Source organism: Sinocyclocheilus grahami, unplaced genomic scaffold (assembly GCF_001515645.1).
Source record: "Sinocyclocheilus grahami isolate Dianchi unplaced genomic scaffold, SAMN03320097.WGS_v1.1 scaffold492.1, whole genome shotgun sequence".
In the NCBI taxonomy this organism is placed as follows: domain Eukaryota; kingdom Metazoa; phylum Chordata; class Actinopteri; order Cypriniformes; family Cyprinidae; genus Sinocyclocheilus; species Sinocyclocheilus grahami.
This window is the reverse complement of record NW_015505671.1, coordinates 131,462-149,239: the sequence shown is the minus strand read 5'-3', so window position 1 is coordinate 149,239 and position 17,778 is coordinate 131,462. Positions and strand designations below refer to the sequence as shown.

The 17,778-nt window shown below is 39.8% G+C and overlaps 1 protein-coding gene across 1 annotated transcript in view; it reads left to right on the top strand.

Moving 5' to 3' along the window:
• LOC107554145 (laminin subunit alpha-2-like) overlaps nucleotides 1-17,778 on the top strand; it is a 268,279-nt gene that overhangs the window by 131,139 nt on the left and 119,362 nt on the right. The window contains 3 exon segments of the mRNA XM_016236572.1: nucleotides 3,353-3,552; nucleotides 5,685-5,796; nucleotides 16,810-16,923. Of these exon segments, the coding sequence (XP_016092058.1) occupies nucleotides 3,353-3,552; nucleotides 5,685-5,796; nucleotides 16,810-16,923 (426 nt within the window).

Here is a 17,778-nt window from a genome sequence, read left to right as displayed (position 1 = left end):
GATTCATCCGTGAAGAGAACACCTCTCCAAAGTGCTAGACGCCATCGAATATGAGCATTTGCCCACTCAAGTCGGTTACGACGACAAACTGCAGTCAGGTTGAGACCCCGATGAGGACTACGAGCATGCAAATGAGCTTCCCTGAGATGGTTTCTGACAGTTTGTGCAAAAAACTGCAAGTTTGTGCAGGAATTATGGTATACTTCTGTAGCCTGACGACTAGTAACTTTAACCGTTGTTCATGTGAACTCAGACAGCCTGATGCTTTGTTTATAGACTATTTGTGGGTGGCTGTTTGTTGTTTCACCTATCAATTCGTGTCGATAAAGTATAATAAGGTAAATCCTGTATAGTGATTTATCCTATATAGTGCTTGCATAAAGCAAGTAGTGCATACACTTGTAGCTGTTATGTATCTTTGTAAGTCATTGTAAGTTCTCTTTTGAGGCACGCGCAAGCGCACAACCCCCTCCCCCCCGTTATAAAAAAAAAACAAGTGGGCTCCCCCAAAGTCCACGGTATAGTTGGAACACTGTCTGTGGCATTGTGCTGTGTGATAAAACTGCACATTTTAGAGTGGGCTTTTATTGTGGCCAGCCTAAGGCACACCTGTGCAATAATCATGCTGTCTAATCAGCATCTTGATATGCCACACCTGTGAGGTGGATGGATTATCTCGGCAAAGGAGAAGTGCTCACTAACACAGATTTAGGCAGATTTGTGAACAATATTTGAGAGAAATAGGCCTTTTGTGTACATAGAAAAAGTCTTAGATCTTTGAGTTCAGCTCATGAAAAATTGGGGCAAAAACAAAAGTGTTGCTTTTAGAATTTTGTTCAGTGTATATATTTAACTAAAACTGAAACCATGAAAAAATATTTATTTGAAATGAAAAAAAACGGTAACGCTTTACTTGAAGGGGTGTGCATAAGACTGACATGACACCTTCATAATCATGACATGACACCTACATAATCATGACATGACACATGTCATGAATATGAAGGGTTTTTATGCATGTTTATGACAACTGTCATTAAGTGTCATTCGCTCAGTTATGTAATTTTTAATGCAAAGATGACATTGTTTGAGATGTCTTTGTTATGGGCTATGGTTAGGGGTAAGGGTAGGGGTAGGGTTAGGTCAAATAATGTCATATTTGCATTAAAAATGACATAACTGAGCGAATGACACTTAATGACAGTTGTCATAAACATGCATAAAAAAAACCTTCATATTCATGACATGTGTCATGTCATAATTATGTAGGTGTCATGTCATGATTATGAAGGTGTCATGTCAGTCTTATGCACACCCCTTCAAGTAAAGTGTAACCAAAAAAACATACCTAAAATAAAATAATAAACTTATTTTATTTCAGCTAGATGCAGGGCAACATTTCTTATTTTATTTAGTTGAATTTAGTTATTTAGTATACTAAAATAAAAAAACTAATAAAAAAGGTCATAAAAATTAAATAGACATTTAATAATATGACAAAAACACCAAAATTACAAAAAATTCAAGTGAAAACAGAATATAGAAATACAATCTAATTCAAAATATTAACAAATTCACAATAGTATATTAATGACACTAATACTGGTTCAAATATTAATTATAATTCTAAATATAGATAGCAAATACATCTAATAAACATATGGTGACCAGCAGGAAAAACAAATAACTAAATATAAAATAAAATAAAAAGTTGCCCATATTTTTGTATTGCTAATTATGCTGTTTTTCAGCAATTGTCTCACTTGTGTCTATTTTTATTTTAGAAAAACCTCTAAAAAACTCCATTAGGTCTCCTGAGCTCCTGAGATTTTCCTCTGGGAAATCCTGTCTTGTTATTTTACTGCATGCAATAAACCTGTGTGTGAGTGTGTGTGTGAAAGAGAGAGAGACACTTTAAGTTGCTTTGCTGACATTGTGATAATCTTCCGTCCTTTGTAGATCGGAAAGATGTTAGTGTAATGTGTGTGTGTGTGTGTGTGTGTGTGTGTGTGTGTGTGTGTCTGTGTTTGTATGTGTGTGTGTTTACGTGTGTGTGTGTGTGTGCTGCCGTGCTCATGTGTGTATGACAGGTAATTATTGTTCGTTAAGCCCTGTTTTGCATGTGCATACCTCATTAACTCTGTGTAAATAGAGAGTCCAGCTCCCATAAATCCTCAATCTTCTAGTGGTGAGTGTGTGTGTGAGTGTGTGTTTGTGCTAGTGCATGTCAATATAGCCTGATTTTCCCAGCAGTCTGTGTGGTGGTGGTAAATAAATGAGCCGAATGAATCGTATCCCATAATGCTCTATGATGAGTCTGCTCACAATGTCAGAGCGGAGATATATGGGTTACCTGTTATTGCATCAATGCATGCATACACATAACACACATACACACACACACTCACACAATTCTTCACCATTTATTAAACATAATTTCCTGAAAATATTCCTCCTTCCATCAAAACAATATATCTTATCCTTTATATGCACATCACATGCCTCTTTATAAATCACCTTATTCTCCACACACACACACACACACACACACACACACACACACACACACACTCACACACACACACACACACACACACACACACACACTGTACTGAGCTACCTAAATGAAGACAAACCACTTTTTACTCTTTTTATGTAAAGATAATTATATTGACTAACCGTAAACAAACAAACAAAAAAAATAAAAAAAATAAATTAACGGTGTTTTTAGAAAAAGCATAATACTGTATATATATATATATGTGTGTGTGTGTGTGTGTGTGTGTGTGTAGAATTCAGATGCACAATCTGCACAAAGTTTGTCTGAGATTTTTCTTTTAAATAAGCATTTTTATCAGTGGCCTGTGTTTAGGTTCAGTAATTTCATTTTAATGGCAAATAAAAGGTTATTGGTCAGTTATTGAATGCCTTAATTTCAAAAATGTCCAATGTTATTTTCATAGGAGCCTGATAAAAATGCTCATTATAAATCATTATATTATAAATGAATTGTTTTTGCAAATGGAGATGAGGTTTTGTCATATTAGTTCATATGTGGGGTCAGATTAAACAAACTAAACCCACACTTACACAGTCACTTTGTTTGAGAACATACCAAAGACGTCTTGTATATAAAGCTGATTATAATTATTATACTACATGTCTTGGAAGAGAGGTTTTGTTACTAGCTCAATTATGGGGACAAATTGTAAAGCTAAGTACACAGCTCAGTAAAGACGCACACATAACTGCTGCTGTTGCTTAGCCAGTGTGTAATTTCCTGAACGACAGCAGTTTTGCTCCTGATGTGATGACGGACAGGAGGAAGGTTGATGTGTTTCTCTCTCTTCAGGGCGGCGGGCTGAGGTTGATTGACAGCAGCTCTGGGGTCGCGGTGTATCCGTTCTCCACAGCTGAGCGCAGGATAGATCTCCTGCCAGAGAGCTTTCAGCATCAGGCTGTCAGTAAGAGAGACTTCCACAGCGTCCTCAACAACATCCAGCGTCTGCTGCTCCGGGCCTCCTACACTCAGGAACACAGCGCCATCTACAGGTGCACTGCAGCGTCGCAGGCACACACACACACACACACACACACACACACACACACTCAAACCACAGGTCAGGATTTAGTGGACTGTGATCCAGAGCCAGAGCACAGATTGGTTCCATCCAGAATTCAAATAATTTATCATAAATTGGAATTCTGAACATTTTCTTCATTTGTCTGTAGACTGTGAAGGCAACACGGAAGCTGCTGCAACATGCATGCAACATATTTAAAATGTATATATACAGTGGTGGCCAAATGATTAGAACACTAGTATTTTCACCAGTTAAAAAATGGTTTTAAGTCAGTTAATTCAATTTTTGCTGTAGTGTGTCAGTAGGAAATATCAGTTTACATTTCCAAACATTCATTTTGCTATTAATTGTAATAATCCAGTGAGATTTTTGTGCTCCCACACAGAGATCTGATCTGATCATCATCAGTCTGTCTGGATTCATGACATGAAGAAACAGAACAAACTGAGACAGACTCAATCCAGAAGAACTGTGGAGAACGTCTCTAAGACGCTTCGAGAAACCTCCTGAGAAACTCTGCTCAAGTGCACCGAGGGCAAAAGCTGCTTTAAACGCAAAGCATGCTCACACCAAATGTTGATTTAATTTAGTTAATAGAAGTTCATTGATAAAGAAAATCTATTTATGGCATTATTTTTGACAGCATCCTCATTTTACAGCATTTTTACACAAGTGCCTAAAACTTTTAACAGCACTGTAGCTTTGCAAGAAGGTTTCTTGAAGCGTCTCGGAGACGTTGTTCTTCTGGATTGAGTCTGTCTCAGTTTGTTCTGTTTCTTCACGTCATGATTCCAGACAGACTGATGACGATCAGATCAAATCTCTGTGTGGGAGCACTTGGCTGTTGTCAGACAAAAATCTCACTGGATATTTACATATAAAGCACTATTTGCCTTAATATGTCTGCTGCTTGTTTATTCTCATACACAGCTGACAGAAGACAAGATGCAAACGGTTTGTCATGACAACAGCAAAGTTTAGGGTTTGATGTAGCATTTGATTTATTAGAGTCACAGACATCTGTTTTGATCAAATCTAATATTGCATCTGTTTTACCATAAAAAACAATACTGGATAAATCATCTCTCTTAGACTTGTTTGAGGCGTTTGACTGTGAACCTGAGATTTGACGTTATTCACAAGGGTTTCAGCATCCATCCTTCATAACAGTCACTGAATACTTTACTTTCAACAGGGGTTATGCATAAAATTGTTTCACATTGTTTCCGGTCTTCTGTATGTGCTTTGTTCAATATGGATATGTTTCATGAAAGATGCATTCAAAGAGATACCAAAGATGATCATGACCAATGTCTATCACATATGCAGACTGATATCTAAAGTTTATTTATTTTTATTTTTGAACTTTTATGCATAATTTATTCTTTAATAAGCACGGCAAGGTTTTCAATAAAGAAGTAAAGTCAAGATGTTTCAGACTTTTTCTGGGAATGATTTAGAAAGTTGAATGGAACCCCAGCTATAGACCATAGATTGGTATAAGCATTAGGGCTGACAAAGGTAACACATGCAATTAATCAAATATTTAACACCGTTAATGCATTTATCTGTGATAACTGGTTCATTCTTTTCTGTTTTTTACAATCAGATTTTAAACTCATTTGATGTTTCAGAGTAGATTAAAAGCAATCAGAGCCACACACACACAGTTTATTTATTTACACTCAAACCTAGACGTTTAACTACAGTCAAGTCATTTGTACTCTTTATATGGTTAAATATAATCTTCTAGAGCTCAACAAGAGAAATATCACATACAGTAGAAATGTTAATGTGAACACCAGCAGAGCGCTGTTGTGTCAGGAAACCTCTGCATTATATCATTATATTATCTTATCATGGTGTGTTTGTATTTCAGCATGTGTTTTGATGCAGTTTGAGTAATATAGAATAGGTTTGTAAGAATAGGCATGAATTCCCACAAACTGCTGGACCTAATTATTAAACCAAGCCTGTTATTAACTCTTTAGCTATTAACCGAATTATACGATTAATCACAATTAAGCATTGTAATCAACTGACAGCCCTATAGCAGTATCCTGTGCAGTGATATCCTCTCTCTCTGTGTGTCTGTCTCAGGTTGGGTCGCGTGAGCATGAGTGTGGCTGCTGAAGGCTCTGGCAGCGGCGTTAAGGCCCGCGCTGTGGAGGTGTGCCAGTGTCCTCCCGGATATGACGGCACTTCCTGTGAGGTAAGCCAGAAAAACAAAGCTACATATAACAAGGTAAAAACGGACAGGAGATGCTCTTATGTCTGACACGGGAGAATTTAGACCCTTCTCTGAAGCTATGTTTCCATCCAAAGATGCGAATTTAACTTATGCGCAAAACTGGATTATCGCATAACACATTTGCGAATAAAGCACCGTTTCCATCCAACGAGTCAAAGAGAACAAAATCGTCACTTCCTGATAAACTGGCACTGAATATCTCTAAGAACTAGGATAAACTAGGAGAAGCCACTGAATGTAATTTTCATATGTAATAAATGACTTGCGCCTCAGAGAGAGCAGACGTAACACAATAAATGCGGTCATTGCTTTTAGAGGTGGATAGCTGCTGTTTGGAACGCAGTCGTGTAAGACTATATTGACACGGGAGAATTTAGACCCTTCTCTGAAGCTATGTTTCCATCCAAAGATGCGAATTTAACTTATGCGCAAAACTGGATTATCGCATAACACATTTGCGAATAAAGCACCGTTTCCATCCAACGAGTCAAAGAGAACAAAATCGTCACTTCCTGATAAACTGGCACTGAATATCTCTAAGAACTAGGATAAACTAGGAGAAGCCACTGAATGTAATTTTCATATGTAATAAATGACTTGCGCCTCAGAGAGAGCAGACGTAACACAATAAATGCGGTCATTGCTTTTAGAGGTGGATAGCTGCTGTTTGGAACGCAGTCGTGTAAGACTATATAGAAATGCTTTGATGACAGACTTTCCTCAGGCATTTCAGAACGACCAAAACAACATATAGATGCTGTAAGCGAGATCAGTCCGCTGGTTTGTCAAGTTAACCCGTCTCATAGCGCAAAGTCACATGACTTTTTCAATGCGCATGGTGGAATTTATTCGGAATTGTATGTGTTTCCATCATAGTTTATGCACATTTTTTCTTATCGGATAAAAAGTTTATCCTACTCAATTGTGTGTTCTCAACAGTTTTAGAATTTTTGCTCATCTTGGCGTTTCCATCCAGCATTTTTTAATGCGATAATCCAAAATGCACATAAAAATAGGTGGATGGGAACATAGCTAGTGATTGTAGTCAGTGTTGGGGGTAACGCATTACAAGTAACGTGAGTTACGTGATCAGATTACTTTTCCCAAGTAACTAGTAAAGTAACGCATTACTTTTAATTTAGAAGGAAACATCTGAGTTAATTGTTCAAATACATAATGCCAGCTAAGTTGTTTTTCTATGTCTTGACTAACAGCTCTCGTGTTGCCATGTTGAGAGAAATCAGGAGTCAGTGCAGAGCATTGTGTGTGAACATGATCTTACTGCAGTTCTAGACTAAATACGAACATGTGTTTACTCATCTCACCCGCACAAAAACAGATTCAGTATTCTTCAAAGTAAATAAAAACAGTCAAATGCAAACTCAGAATATTACACGAACATGCAATAATTAAATATGTTAAATAAGACAAATATCATTTATGTATTTAATCCCATTTTATTAACCAATGTCTTTGCTGCTGATGTTTGATGATACAATTCAACCATACTAAGCAAAAATGACACATTTGTGTTTGATTTTTGTTATTGCTGAAAGTGTTGAACTTTCTTCTCCTGCGTCATATTCTTCATGTAATTATTTTTTAGTTGCGCCCTCTACTGTACAGACGTGAATTTACATTTCCTTCAGCCTGAGGAGTATTCATTTCACTTTTGGTGTGAAAGGGCTTTTACATTTGTAAAAGAAGACAGACTGTTTTATATTAAAAACAAACAAGCAAGCCCTGCCCAGATTTAAAAAGTAACGCAAAAGTAACATAACGCATTACTTTCCATAAAAAGTAACTAAGAAATGTAATTACTTTTTAGGGAGTAACGCAAACATTGTAGTGCATTAGAGCACAGTATATTTGTAGGTCAACCTATATGTTGGCATCAGCCTGGTTCCCTCTACAAAAAAACAATAGGATTTTTCCATTGGCTTTTTCGATTATTGCCGAAAATGAGCTCTGTAACCAACAAACGTTTATGATTCTTACAGGTTTTGCTCGTAATGATAAGCTTCACAGATGAACACAACTTTTATGAATTTTGATGCCTAAATACAATCGTCAAAAGTAAAAAGCTAAGCATAGGATATAAACAAAATACACTGCAGTTGCATGACTTTAACAGCTCTATCTATTTTTGAAAAGTACAGTAGAATGCTTTTCAAGAGCATGATTATAAACACAACGAGGCAAGTGAATAGATGAGTTTTCCTGTTCTTTGTCAATTTTAATGTCTCTGACAACCTCTGTAGTGCCATTTAGACACTTGTTATCAACTGCCTTTTTCAAGACAAGTAAAAGCTTTTTAAAAATCACAAGAGGTTATTACTGATGTATTTTATATTGTAGAAAATATATATTAATGTGAAAATATATTGCGCTTGTGTTCTCCACTGATCTCCCTAGTAAAAAAGTACTATATTTAAAATCCATTTATTTCATACTAAGTATAGTTAAAATCTATTAACATATTTACTGACGCATCGCTCGAGACTTACTGATATAAAAATGATAATTAAACTTTATTTGGAGTGCTACTTGTGCCCAGCGCACATTTCCTAATGGCAAGTCCAACATGTGTTTTAATGTCACTATTGATGAAGATTGTATGATCTTTGAATAATATCAGTCTTTAAATGCAAGATATTTAAAGTGCACCTGAAGTATACTTGCAATAGTTTCACTTTAGCAGAATCAAACATACTTCAGTATATCTTTTGATGGACTTCAGCTCTACTTCCCCACAATTAAACTGCATTAAACATAAAATTAGTAGTTTTAATTTAGCAGACTGAAAGTACAATTGCAGAATATTTTTATTAAGTACATAAATATGTAAATATATTTGTAGTATCCTTAGCATGAAATAAATATATTTCAAATACATTTATCATATCATAACAAAAATAAACACTGGTATTCGGTATGAACCGGTATACCGCCCAGCACTACATTTAAGTATATTTATTTATTTACTATGGCTATTTCAGGCATTTAACCAAAAACCCATTGACTTTTAGCATGATGGAACCAGAAGCACTATAATTCAACTCATGTCCGGGTTTTGGCCTCCAAAAATACATCATACAGCACTCTATTAGCAAAAAATGTGTTTTAAAATTTCTGTTCATCCAAAATGAATATGGATTATTTCACAGATATAAACGAAGTGGACTATACTATACAGATTAAGCGTTTATCTGCTTCTAACAACCTCAAACAGGACTCTGTCTTCAAGGGTTCCACCTGGTAAACTAGCAAATCCAGACACTGCTGTTGCCCAGAGGTGTTAATTGAAGCCGGTCGGTGTGTTTTAAACAGCGTCCCAGTGGACCGATGCACTGACAGTCTGAAATAACTGCACTTTACTGTCAGGTGTTCCTCATGCTCCTCCTGAGACAGACCCTGATCAATGGGATGAATATCTAGTTTGTTTCAGGGCACGCGCGTGTGTGTGTGTGTGTGTGTGTTTGTGTGTGTGTGAGTGTGTGTGTGTGTGTGTGTGTGTGTGTTTGTGTGTTTGTGTGTGTGTGTGTGTGTGTGTGTGTGTGTGCGTGTGCGTGCGTGCGCGCAGGGGTGGCTGACTGTGTTGAATCTCTGGGATATGCTTTCTCTCTGCATAAGTGTCTCCTCTATTAAAGCTGCAGTGGTTATTGATTTCTGAGCGAGCAGATTTTTATGCTGATGTGAGCAGGTCCCACTGGCCAAGAGACAGAATGAGACTGTGATCATCTCAACCGCAGGATAAACCCACCCTGTAACATCACCAGAGGCGGACAAAGTACTCAACTCCATTACTTGAGTGAAAGTACAGATACTGCTTGTCAAATATTACTCCATTACAAGTAAAAGTTGTAAAGACAGATTTTTACATAAGTAAAAGTACAGAAGTACTTGCTTTTAAAAGTACAAAAGTAAATTTCCTTTTTTTATGTCAATGCACTATTTTATTGTTGTATGTAATACTTGCAATACTTCTGAAGCAACTTACAATACATTACACCTGCTGAATACACTGACTAGCTTGTAGTATCTTTGGAATAAAGAGCTTTTAGAATGTTAAAAACCTATGGGGGAAAAAATTAACCCCCCCTCCCCCCCCCCCAAACAAACAGGATTGTAGTGATCCCACACAGCCCTAACAGTGTGTGCACACATCTATGTGTAGCCATTCATCCACATTTGAACAGAGTGGACAGTGAAATCCTGTAAATACAGAGTGATAAGAAAGAAAGAAAAATCAAACCTGCTTTAAAACCCAGCAACACAACCGTAGCTGTATAACTTTACAACAGCAACACTGATTTAACAAAAAAGCAAAACTGCAAGACTTATTTGACATCAAAACAACATTTTTTTAGATGCTGTCTAATCGCTCTCGTGGTACTTTGATGTCACACACAGAACAGTCTGTGCAGTGCTGCTTCAAGTCCAACACCTTTTGTGTTTTATTAGGAGACGCACAGTTCTTCTGTGGCTTTATAGGTAATATTTTCACTTACACAATTTAGCAAAATCAGACAATATTGTGTCTAATATATACCACAATATTAATTTCTTATTATTGAATTGTTGTAAATAAATATCACATTTGGAACTGATCAGTGTTAAAAAAAATGCTGGGAAATCGCTTCATGTAGCCCTACAAGAGTGATTACTGATGTAGTGGAGTGAAAAGTACAATATTTGTCTTTCAAATGTAGTGAAATTAAAGTAATAAGTTCCCAGAAAAAATAATACTCAAGTAAAGTACAGATACTCAAAACGTGTACTTAAGTACAATACTCAAGTAAATGTACTTAGTTACTGTCCGCCTCTGGATTTCACCAAAAATCAAAGCTCAAATCACAAACACACATTTACTCGGCTAAATGAGGACACAATGCTTCAGACACCGGTCATGCTAAAGGCGTTCCCCAAAGCGACCCCTAGAGGACGCAGTTCGAAGTTCCCATGAAAGGGAAGCTAATTGTAATGACTACAAACTAAAATCATAATAGAAATAATTTGTTCCCTTCTAAGGGAACTTCGAACTGCGTCCTCTAGAGGTCGCTTTGGGGAACGCCTTTAGCATGACCGGTGTCTGAAGCATACATCTAAGCACGACAATGACATTGGCCAGTGACAGCCTGTGACGTCATCACCCGGCGCAACCACCATCTTCTTCGTCTTCAAGGACTTTTTTTTGTTTTGTTTGAAGTGTGCCTTTTCGGTAAAAACGATTATTCTTTTTTACCATGTCGAGCACTAGTAAGGCATTTAAGAAGTGTGGATCCGTGTCCTCGTTATTTGACACCTGATGACACACATGATTTTTGCGTCTTTTGTTTGGGCAAAGAGCATGCGCGTGATGTCCTCGAGGGGGCAGCTGGCGTGCACAGTGAGCTTTTTTCTATGGAAAAGCTCCGCTCTCGTTTGTCTCTCTTTTCGAGGAAAGAGAGACAGCCAAGAGAGAGACCCTTTGCTGCTGAGGCACGGAGGCATGCGTGAGAATGGTTATGAAAAGATGCCCCCTGTTGAACAGACGCTGGCCTGCTGTCTCTCTATGGGGGAGACATGTTCTCTTAAGGCTCCCTCCCTGCCGTCCAAACCCCTTCAGGATACATCTCGTTTGAAAGGCAGGGCATGCGCGGCAGCAGGTCAGGCTGCAACCTCGTTGCACAGCATGGCGGTGCTTCAGGCTTATCAGGCTGATCTGCTGAAAGACCTGGGTAAAGGCCAGGGTTTATCCCCTGATGAGTTGCGTCGCACAACAGATCTTGCTCTCCGTGCCACTAAGCAGGGCAGTGCCATGGTGGTTATGGAGAGACATCTGTGGGTGAATCTGGTGGATATCGGGTCTTCTTGATAAGCCAGTTTCCCCTTCTGAGCTTTTCGGCACTTCCATCGAGACAGTGGTCGAGAAGTTTAAGGAGGCCAAGATGCGCTCGGCTGCCTTTAAATCCTTCATTCCACGAAGGTCCAGGTCTGAGTCCGAACATCAAAGGGGTCCTGGCCCGTCTCGATCTAAGGATCAAAGGCAGGCTCAGAAGACGTCACGACTCACGCCCCAGTGCTCTTCTGATTTTGCCTCCAGCCTATATCCATAAGCCTGAGTCATGCGCGGGAGCCATGGTTGGTGAGTACGATCCATTTCATCTACTCTACTGCTAGTTCTTGTGTATTCGATACTAGCCTTTCTTTGCAGTGCTACTCAGACCTGTTCTGCTAAGTCAGGACCTCCTGCTGTTGACCGATTAAAGTAATGGTTTCACTCATCGGTTCTGGATCCAGGCTGGTGAAAGCCCTCATCTTCGGCTTGGACACGCAGCCTGAGCTTCTGCAGAAGCCCTCCAGCATCAGGTCCCCAGTATAACGCTGTAACCTCAGGATCTGCGGGTACTTCTCACAGGCTAGTACTCTAGTACATGCTTCGTGACATGCTCCCTATCCTACTGGCCAGGGTGCACTACTCATTTCTCACCCTGAGCGGTCTGCCGAGATTTGAGTCATTCCTTAACCATCATGCACATTCTCTGAGCTAGAGCTCCTCTCGCTGAGGTGCTGAGGAGCTCAACGCTCCATAGACGGTCAGGCCCGCGGGTCCTCCCTGTCACACCGACCTTGCGGTCGAACCAGTAATCGCCCCTCTGCGGAGTGGTCTTGAGTACACTGCATTCTCTGAGGTAGAGGGATTTGTGTTTCTGTGGAAACCCCTCTTGTATGCTTCTGCTCTGAGGAGCAGTAAGCTCTACACGCATGAATGGTTATTGGGTCCCGCTATTTCTTCAGATACTATCGAGGTCTGGATACACGGGACACACGCTCTCTATTGAGATAGAAAGCAGGAGACCATGTCCAGCTGCACCAGTGGACTATCTCTTATTGGGCTCTGCTGGGTTACCCCTTCTAATCTAGCGCCCCCTTCCGGTCGAGCTGAGAAGTGCTCCCCTCACTGTGAGGGTTAGCTATGAGTCGCTCCCAGTATGTTCTGTAGGGCCCTCCTCAGCTTGAGAGCCGAGAGCGCTGCTCCCGAAGAAACCCATTTGCAACTAACTAAGTGTTAGGCCCATCTCTGTCGCCTCCTTGGTTAGTTGCCTTTATGTTGGGAACCTTTTGTTCCCTTAGAAATGTGTGATCGCCTTCTAGCAGGATCCCATTTCTGATGTCCCATTTGCGATCTATCTGCTCCCCGGATATGGCTGTGCTCCCCTCACTGCGGGAGGGTCCCTTTGAGCTCGCCGGTCCTGGGCAAACTGGGTGAGTCCTCCTCTCGACTTGAGAGTTAGGTCCTCTACCCTGGGCTATTGGTCGCTTCAGTCGAGCTGGATTCCTCTCTCTCCTCGCTAGGGGTTGAACCCTCCGCTCTTGAGCTCCGTGGCAGTGACATCAGGTTGTTGGGCTGCTTGCTGCTTCCCTGATAAACTGCCCCAATTTGGGTCAAGCTAGGCAGTGTTCTCCTCACCTCAGAGGGTTGCCTTTGAGCCTGACGCTCCCGACTGAGCATTTGTGGACCTCTCTCATCGAGTCCTCTGCTCGTTTGAGTTTCATTGAGTAACGGCCTCAGGTTGTTAGGCCTCTCTTCGCCTCCCTGTTGAGCCGTTCTCCTTGTGTGTCAAGCTTAGCAGTGCCCTTGGGGGTTTCATGAGCATGCCTCTCTCGATCTGAGCGTTCGAGTCCCCCTTCTATTTTTGAAGTTTTTTTAGCTCCGGATAGCAATCATGTCTGGCGGCTGGACCATCTCCTGCCTCCCTGATGAGTTGCTTGTTAAGTGAGCTAGCTGTGCTCCCTTCACCCTGAAGGGCCTCTTGCAAGCGTGCAATACCTATGTGGGTATCTGTGAGCAGATGCTTCGGATCCAGTTTTATGAGCATACCTCAGTCACGTAGGGCTTAAGCAATGGTTTTTCTAAATCAATGCTATGCTATGGTAAGTGCACACGCTGAGCTTTGTGCACTTTCTAAAATCCACATTGTGGTAAGTGTGCACGCTAAGCTTTCTGCACACTTTCTAAAATCCTGTATGGTAAGGGTTACGCGTTGTCAGCCTCGTTCCGAGTTGGTCTAGGCCCCAGTTCTCGCCTTGGGCTCCACTCAACTTATGTATCTCTGTTGATACATTTCTGTTCAGGGTGTTGCTACCAAAGATCTGTCGAGTCAGTTCTTTGAGCAGGTTTATTCAGAACCGGCGGTAGCCCCCCTGGGTGGCAGGCCAGGGTCTGGTTTGGTTTTTAGAGATCTGGCCGTATCCTCTTAAAGGAATCTCTTCTGATTCCAAGCCTTGAGCTCTGCCCTAGGCTTGGGCTTCCTAGCCCAGCCCTTAAAAGGTAAGTTATTTTAGGGTATGCAGCTCAGGCCCTTTGCCGAAGGGGATAATGTCACTGACAGCCATCAAGACGTCCTTGGGGCAACTCCCATGGGTATGATAGAGGGTATGATAGAGTTGGTACTTAGTGCTCGCCGTGGTTTCTGGCATGCACTCTCCTCAGCATGGAGGAGTGGGTATACCGTTCCCCAAAGCGACCTCTAGAGGACGCAGTTCGAAGTTCCCTCAGAAGGGTACGTCTCAGGTTACGTATGTAACCAATGGTTCCCTAAGAAAGGAACAAGACACTGCTTCCTCTGGTTGCCTTGCCATGCTTCGGACATAAGCTTCAGACAAAGAAGCGGATGACATGATCTCCCAGCGCCCTTTTATACTGTGGTCGTTCTGGGTGATGACGTCACAGTCTGTCGCCGGCCAGCGTTATTGTCGTCTTTAGATGAATGCTTCAGACACGGGTCACGCTGAAGGCGTTCCCCAAAGCGACCTCTAAGGGACGCAGTGTCTTGTTCCCTTCTCAGAGAACCATGGTTACATACGTAACCTGAGATGTTTTCTTTAAATTAAAATGTGTTTGTTTTATTTAAAAATAGATTTTCCTACTGAGGCAGTCCACAATCAAGTCACACATCAAGCACACTTGAGTTTCCATTGAAAATATTTGATGACCTTTATTTACTGTGTGTGTGCTGATCAATTTTTACACCATAAGTCAAGGTTTGGAATAATTAAAAAAATGTTTTTGACAGAAGTCTCTTCTACTCACCAAGGCTGCATTTATTTGATAAAAAATACAGTAAAAACAGTATTTTTTTACTAATTACTACAATTCAATATAGCTGTTTTCTCTGGGAATATCTGTTAAACTGTAATTGATTTCTGTGATCAAAGCTGAATTTTCAGCATCATTACTTCAGTCTTCAGTGTCACATGATCCTTCAGAAATCAGTATAATATGCTGATTTGCTGCTCAACAAACATTTCTGATTATTATCGATGTTGAAAACAGTTGTGCTGCACAATATTTTTGTGGAAACTGTTATGCTTTACCATTCTAAAGTCTGGGGTAAGTATTACTTTTTTTTTTAAAGAAATAATTTGTTTATAATTTTGTAACGTTTACAATATCAGAATATTATTAGCATATTATTATGATTTGCAAAGGATCAAGCGACACTCAAGACTGGAGTGATGATGCTGAAAATTCAGCTGTGATCACAGAAATAAATTACATTTGAACAAATATTCATTTTCACATATATTCACTGTTATTTTTAATTGTAATGATATTTCATTGTTTTTGCTGCTTTTGGGTTAAATAAATGCAGCTTTGGTAAGTAGAAGAGACTTCTTTCAGAAATATATATACATAAAACAAAATCTTATTATTTCAAACTTTTGACTAGTAGTGTGTAAAAGCCTAAATTAAATCTGCTCATCATGTAATGTGATCATGCCTCTGCGGAGTACTTGAATTAAACCGCTCAAATCATATGAATTTCATATAGACTGTATGAAGATTTGAAGCCTCAGAGTATTGGTTGCATGGACTTTGAGAAGATAAACAAAAATGTTGTTAATTAAAAATATCTTCATTTGTATTTTGAAGACGAACAATAGTCATGCAGGGTCTAGAAGAACAGGAGGGTGGATATGATGACAGAATGTGTATTGTGTATTGGGATGAATTATCCCTTTAAATGTTCCCTGTGTGTCTCGGCTCAGTGTTGGGAAGGACGGGCTGCTCTGAGAGTGACGGGGTCAGCAGGGTCACTGAAAGACAGCAGGAAAACAAATGTGATGTTTAGCACTGTAGTCATTTCCAATATCCACTTCATATTCAGCATGTGTGTGTAAGATCTCTGCAGTCAGCAGTTCTAGTGATCTGCCTACCTAGACAGCACATTTAGGCATCGTCCCGATGTGAAGGCTGAGTTAGAAAGAAGAAAAAAAAAATATATATATATATATACGGGGTCGGGACTTAATTTGGATTTGGGACTTAATTTAAAACATCGGTTGTTGATTAGACTGTGAACAGTGAGTGTTGCACACCTGAATGTCATTGGCTTAAATAAATGGCAGTCTCACAAGAAGAGCACGTTTTGACATTTTAATTACAAAGATTACGAGGTATATAAAAAATATGCATGAATGAATTGTTCACAACAAGACCAATAGCATGCATATAAAAAAATAATGGAATTATTTTCAAAATAAATGTCAATTGTGATTCCATGCCGACAGCTGTGTAGAAAGTAAACACTGAGAACAATCACTCAAATATAAGAAGAAGAGAGCAACTTCAAACACATTAATGAAACAAAACAAGGCAATTTGAATAAGAACACACACACACACACACACACACACACACACACACTTGACATGCTTTGTCTGAACAGGCATTTATCAGCCGGCTCTATAAACTTCCCTTGTGCTTCAGTTGACTGAAACAAATCTTCTCCCTCATTTAGTAAATCAAAGCACTCTGTGCTCTACAATGATCCGTCAATTAGCACAGCACAGATTAATTACTGGCAGCACAGACGCTCACACACTGATGCACTTTCAGCCAAACCTGCCCAAAACACCACGCTCATCCTTGTGAAGTATCATGTGTGTTGATGTGTTAAATATGAGTTATTGTGTGTGTTTTCACAGATGTGTGCGATGGGCTACCGCAGGGTGAACGGGACACTGTACCACGGCGTGTGTGAACTCTGTCAATGCCACGGACACGTGGAGTGCTGCCATGACGTCACTGGACACTGCCTGGTAATGTGTGTGTGTGACAACACGGTTTGTCATAACTCAACAGCTGCTCATTTCCAATAACTATTGTGGGTAACATTTTAGTATAGGGACCAATTCTCACTATTAACTAGTTGCTTATTAGCATGCTTATTATTAACATATTGGCTTTTTATTAGTACTTATAAAGCACATATTCTGCATATCCCTAATCCTGCCCAATGCTTAAATTTAGCAACTACCTTACTAACTATTAATAAGCAGCAAATTAGGAGTTTATTCAGGCAAAAGTCATAGTTAATGGTTTGTTAATGGTGAGAATTGAACCTTAAAATAAAGTGTGACCGTCTTTTTTTTTTTTTTTACTTTTTTCATAGTGAGTGTACAGAACTGTCATTGCTGCTTTTATTGTTGTAGCTGTTTGCCCATAATAACAGAACTGCATATAACACAATCTGCTGTGAATGCAGTTCAGATGGAGTCACAGAAAATAGAACCATTCCAATTTGTGTGTGTGTGTGTGTGTGTGTGTGTTGCACGCTCTCTTCTGTCTTGTTCTTTCTCTTCTATCCAGTGAGTGTGTGATTGTTAAGCCAGAGTAAATGGCACGGGTTAAAATGGGTTGTTTATTTGTATGCATTATGCAAACACAAATGAGGCTTGGGTCCACATGATCTGTGAGTATTGAATTACATACCTGACACATTAACAAACATTAGCAAACGCAAACAAACATGTTCATACAACAGTATCACTTCCTCTGTCCATAGCTTGTTACAGCAGTGAACTGGACTGAATGATTGTATGTGTGTGTGTGTGTGTGTGTGTGTGTGTGTGTGTGTGTGTGTGTGTGTGTGTGGGTGGGGGGCGCGGTGTGTT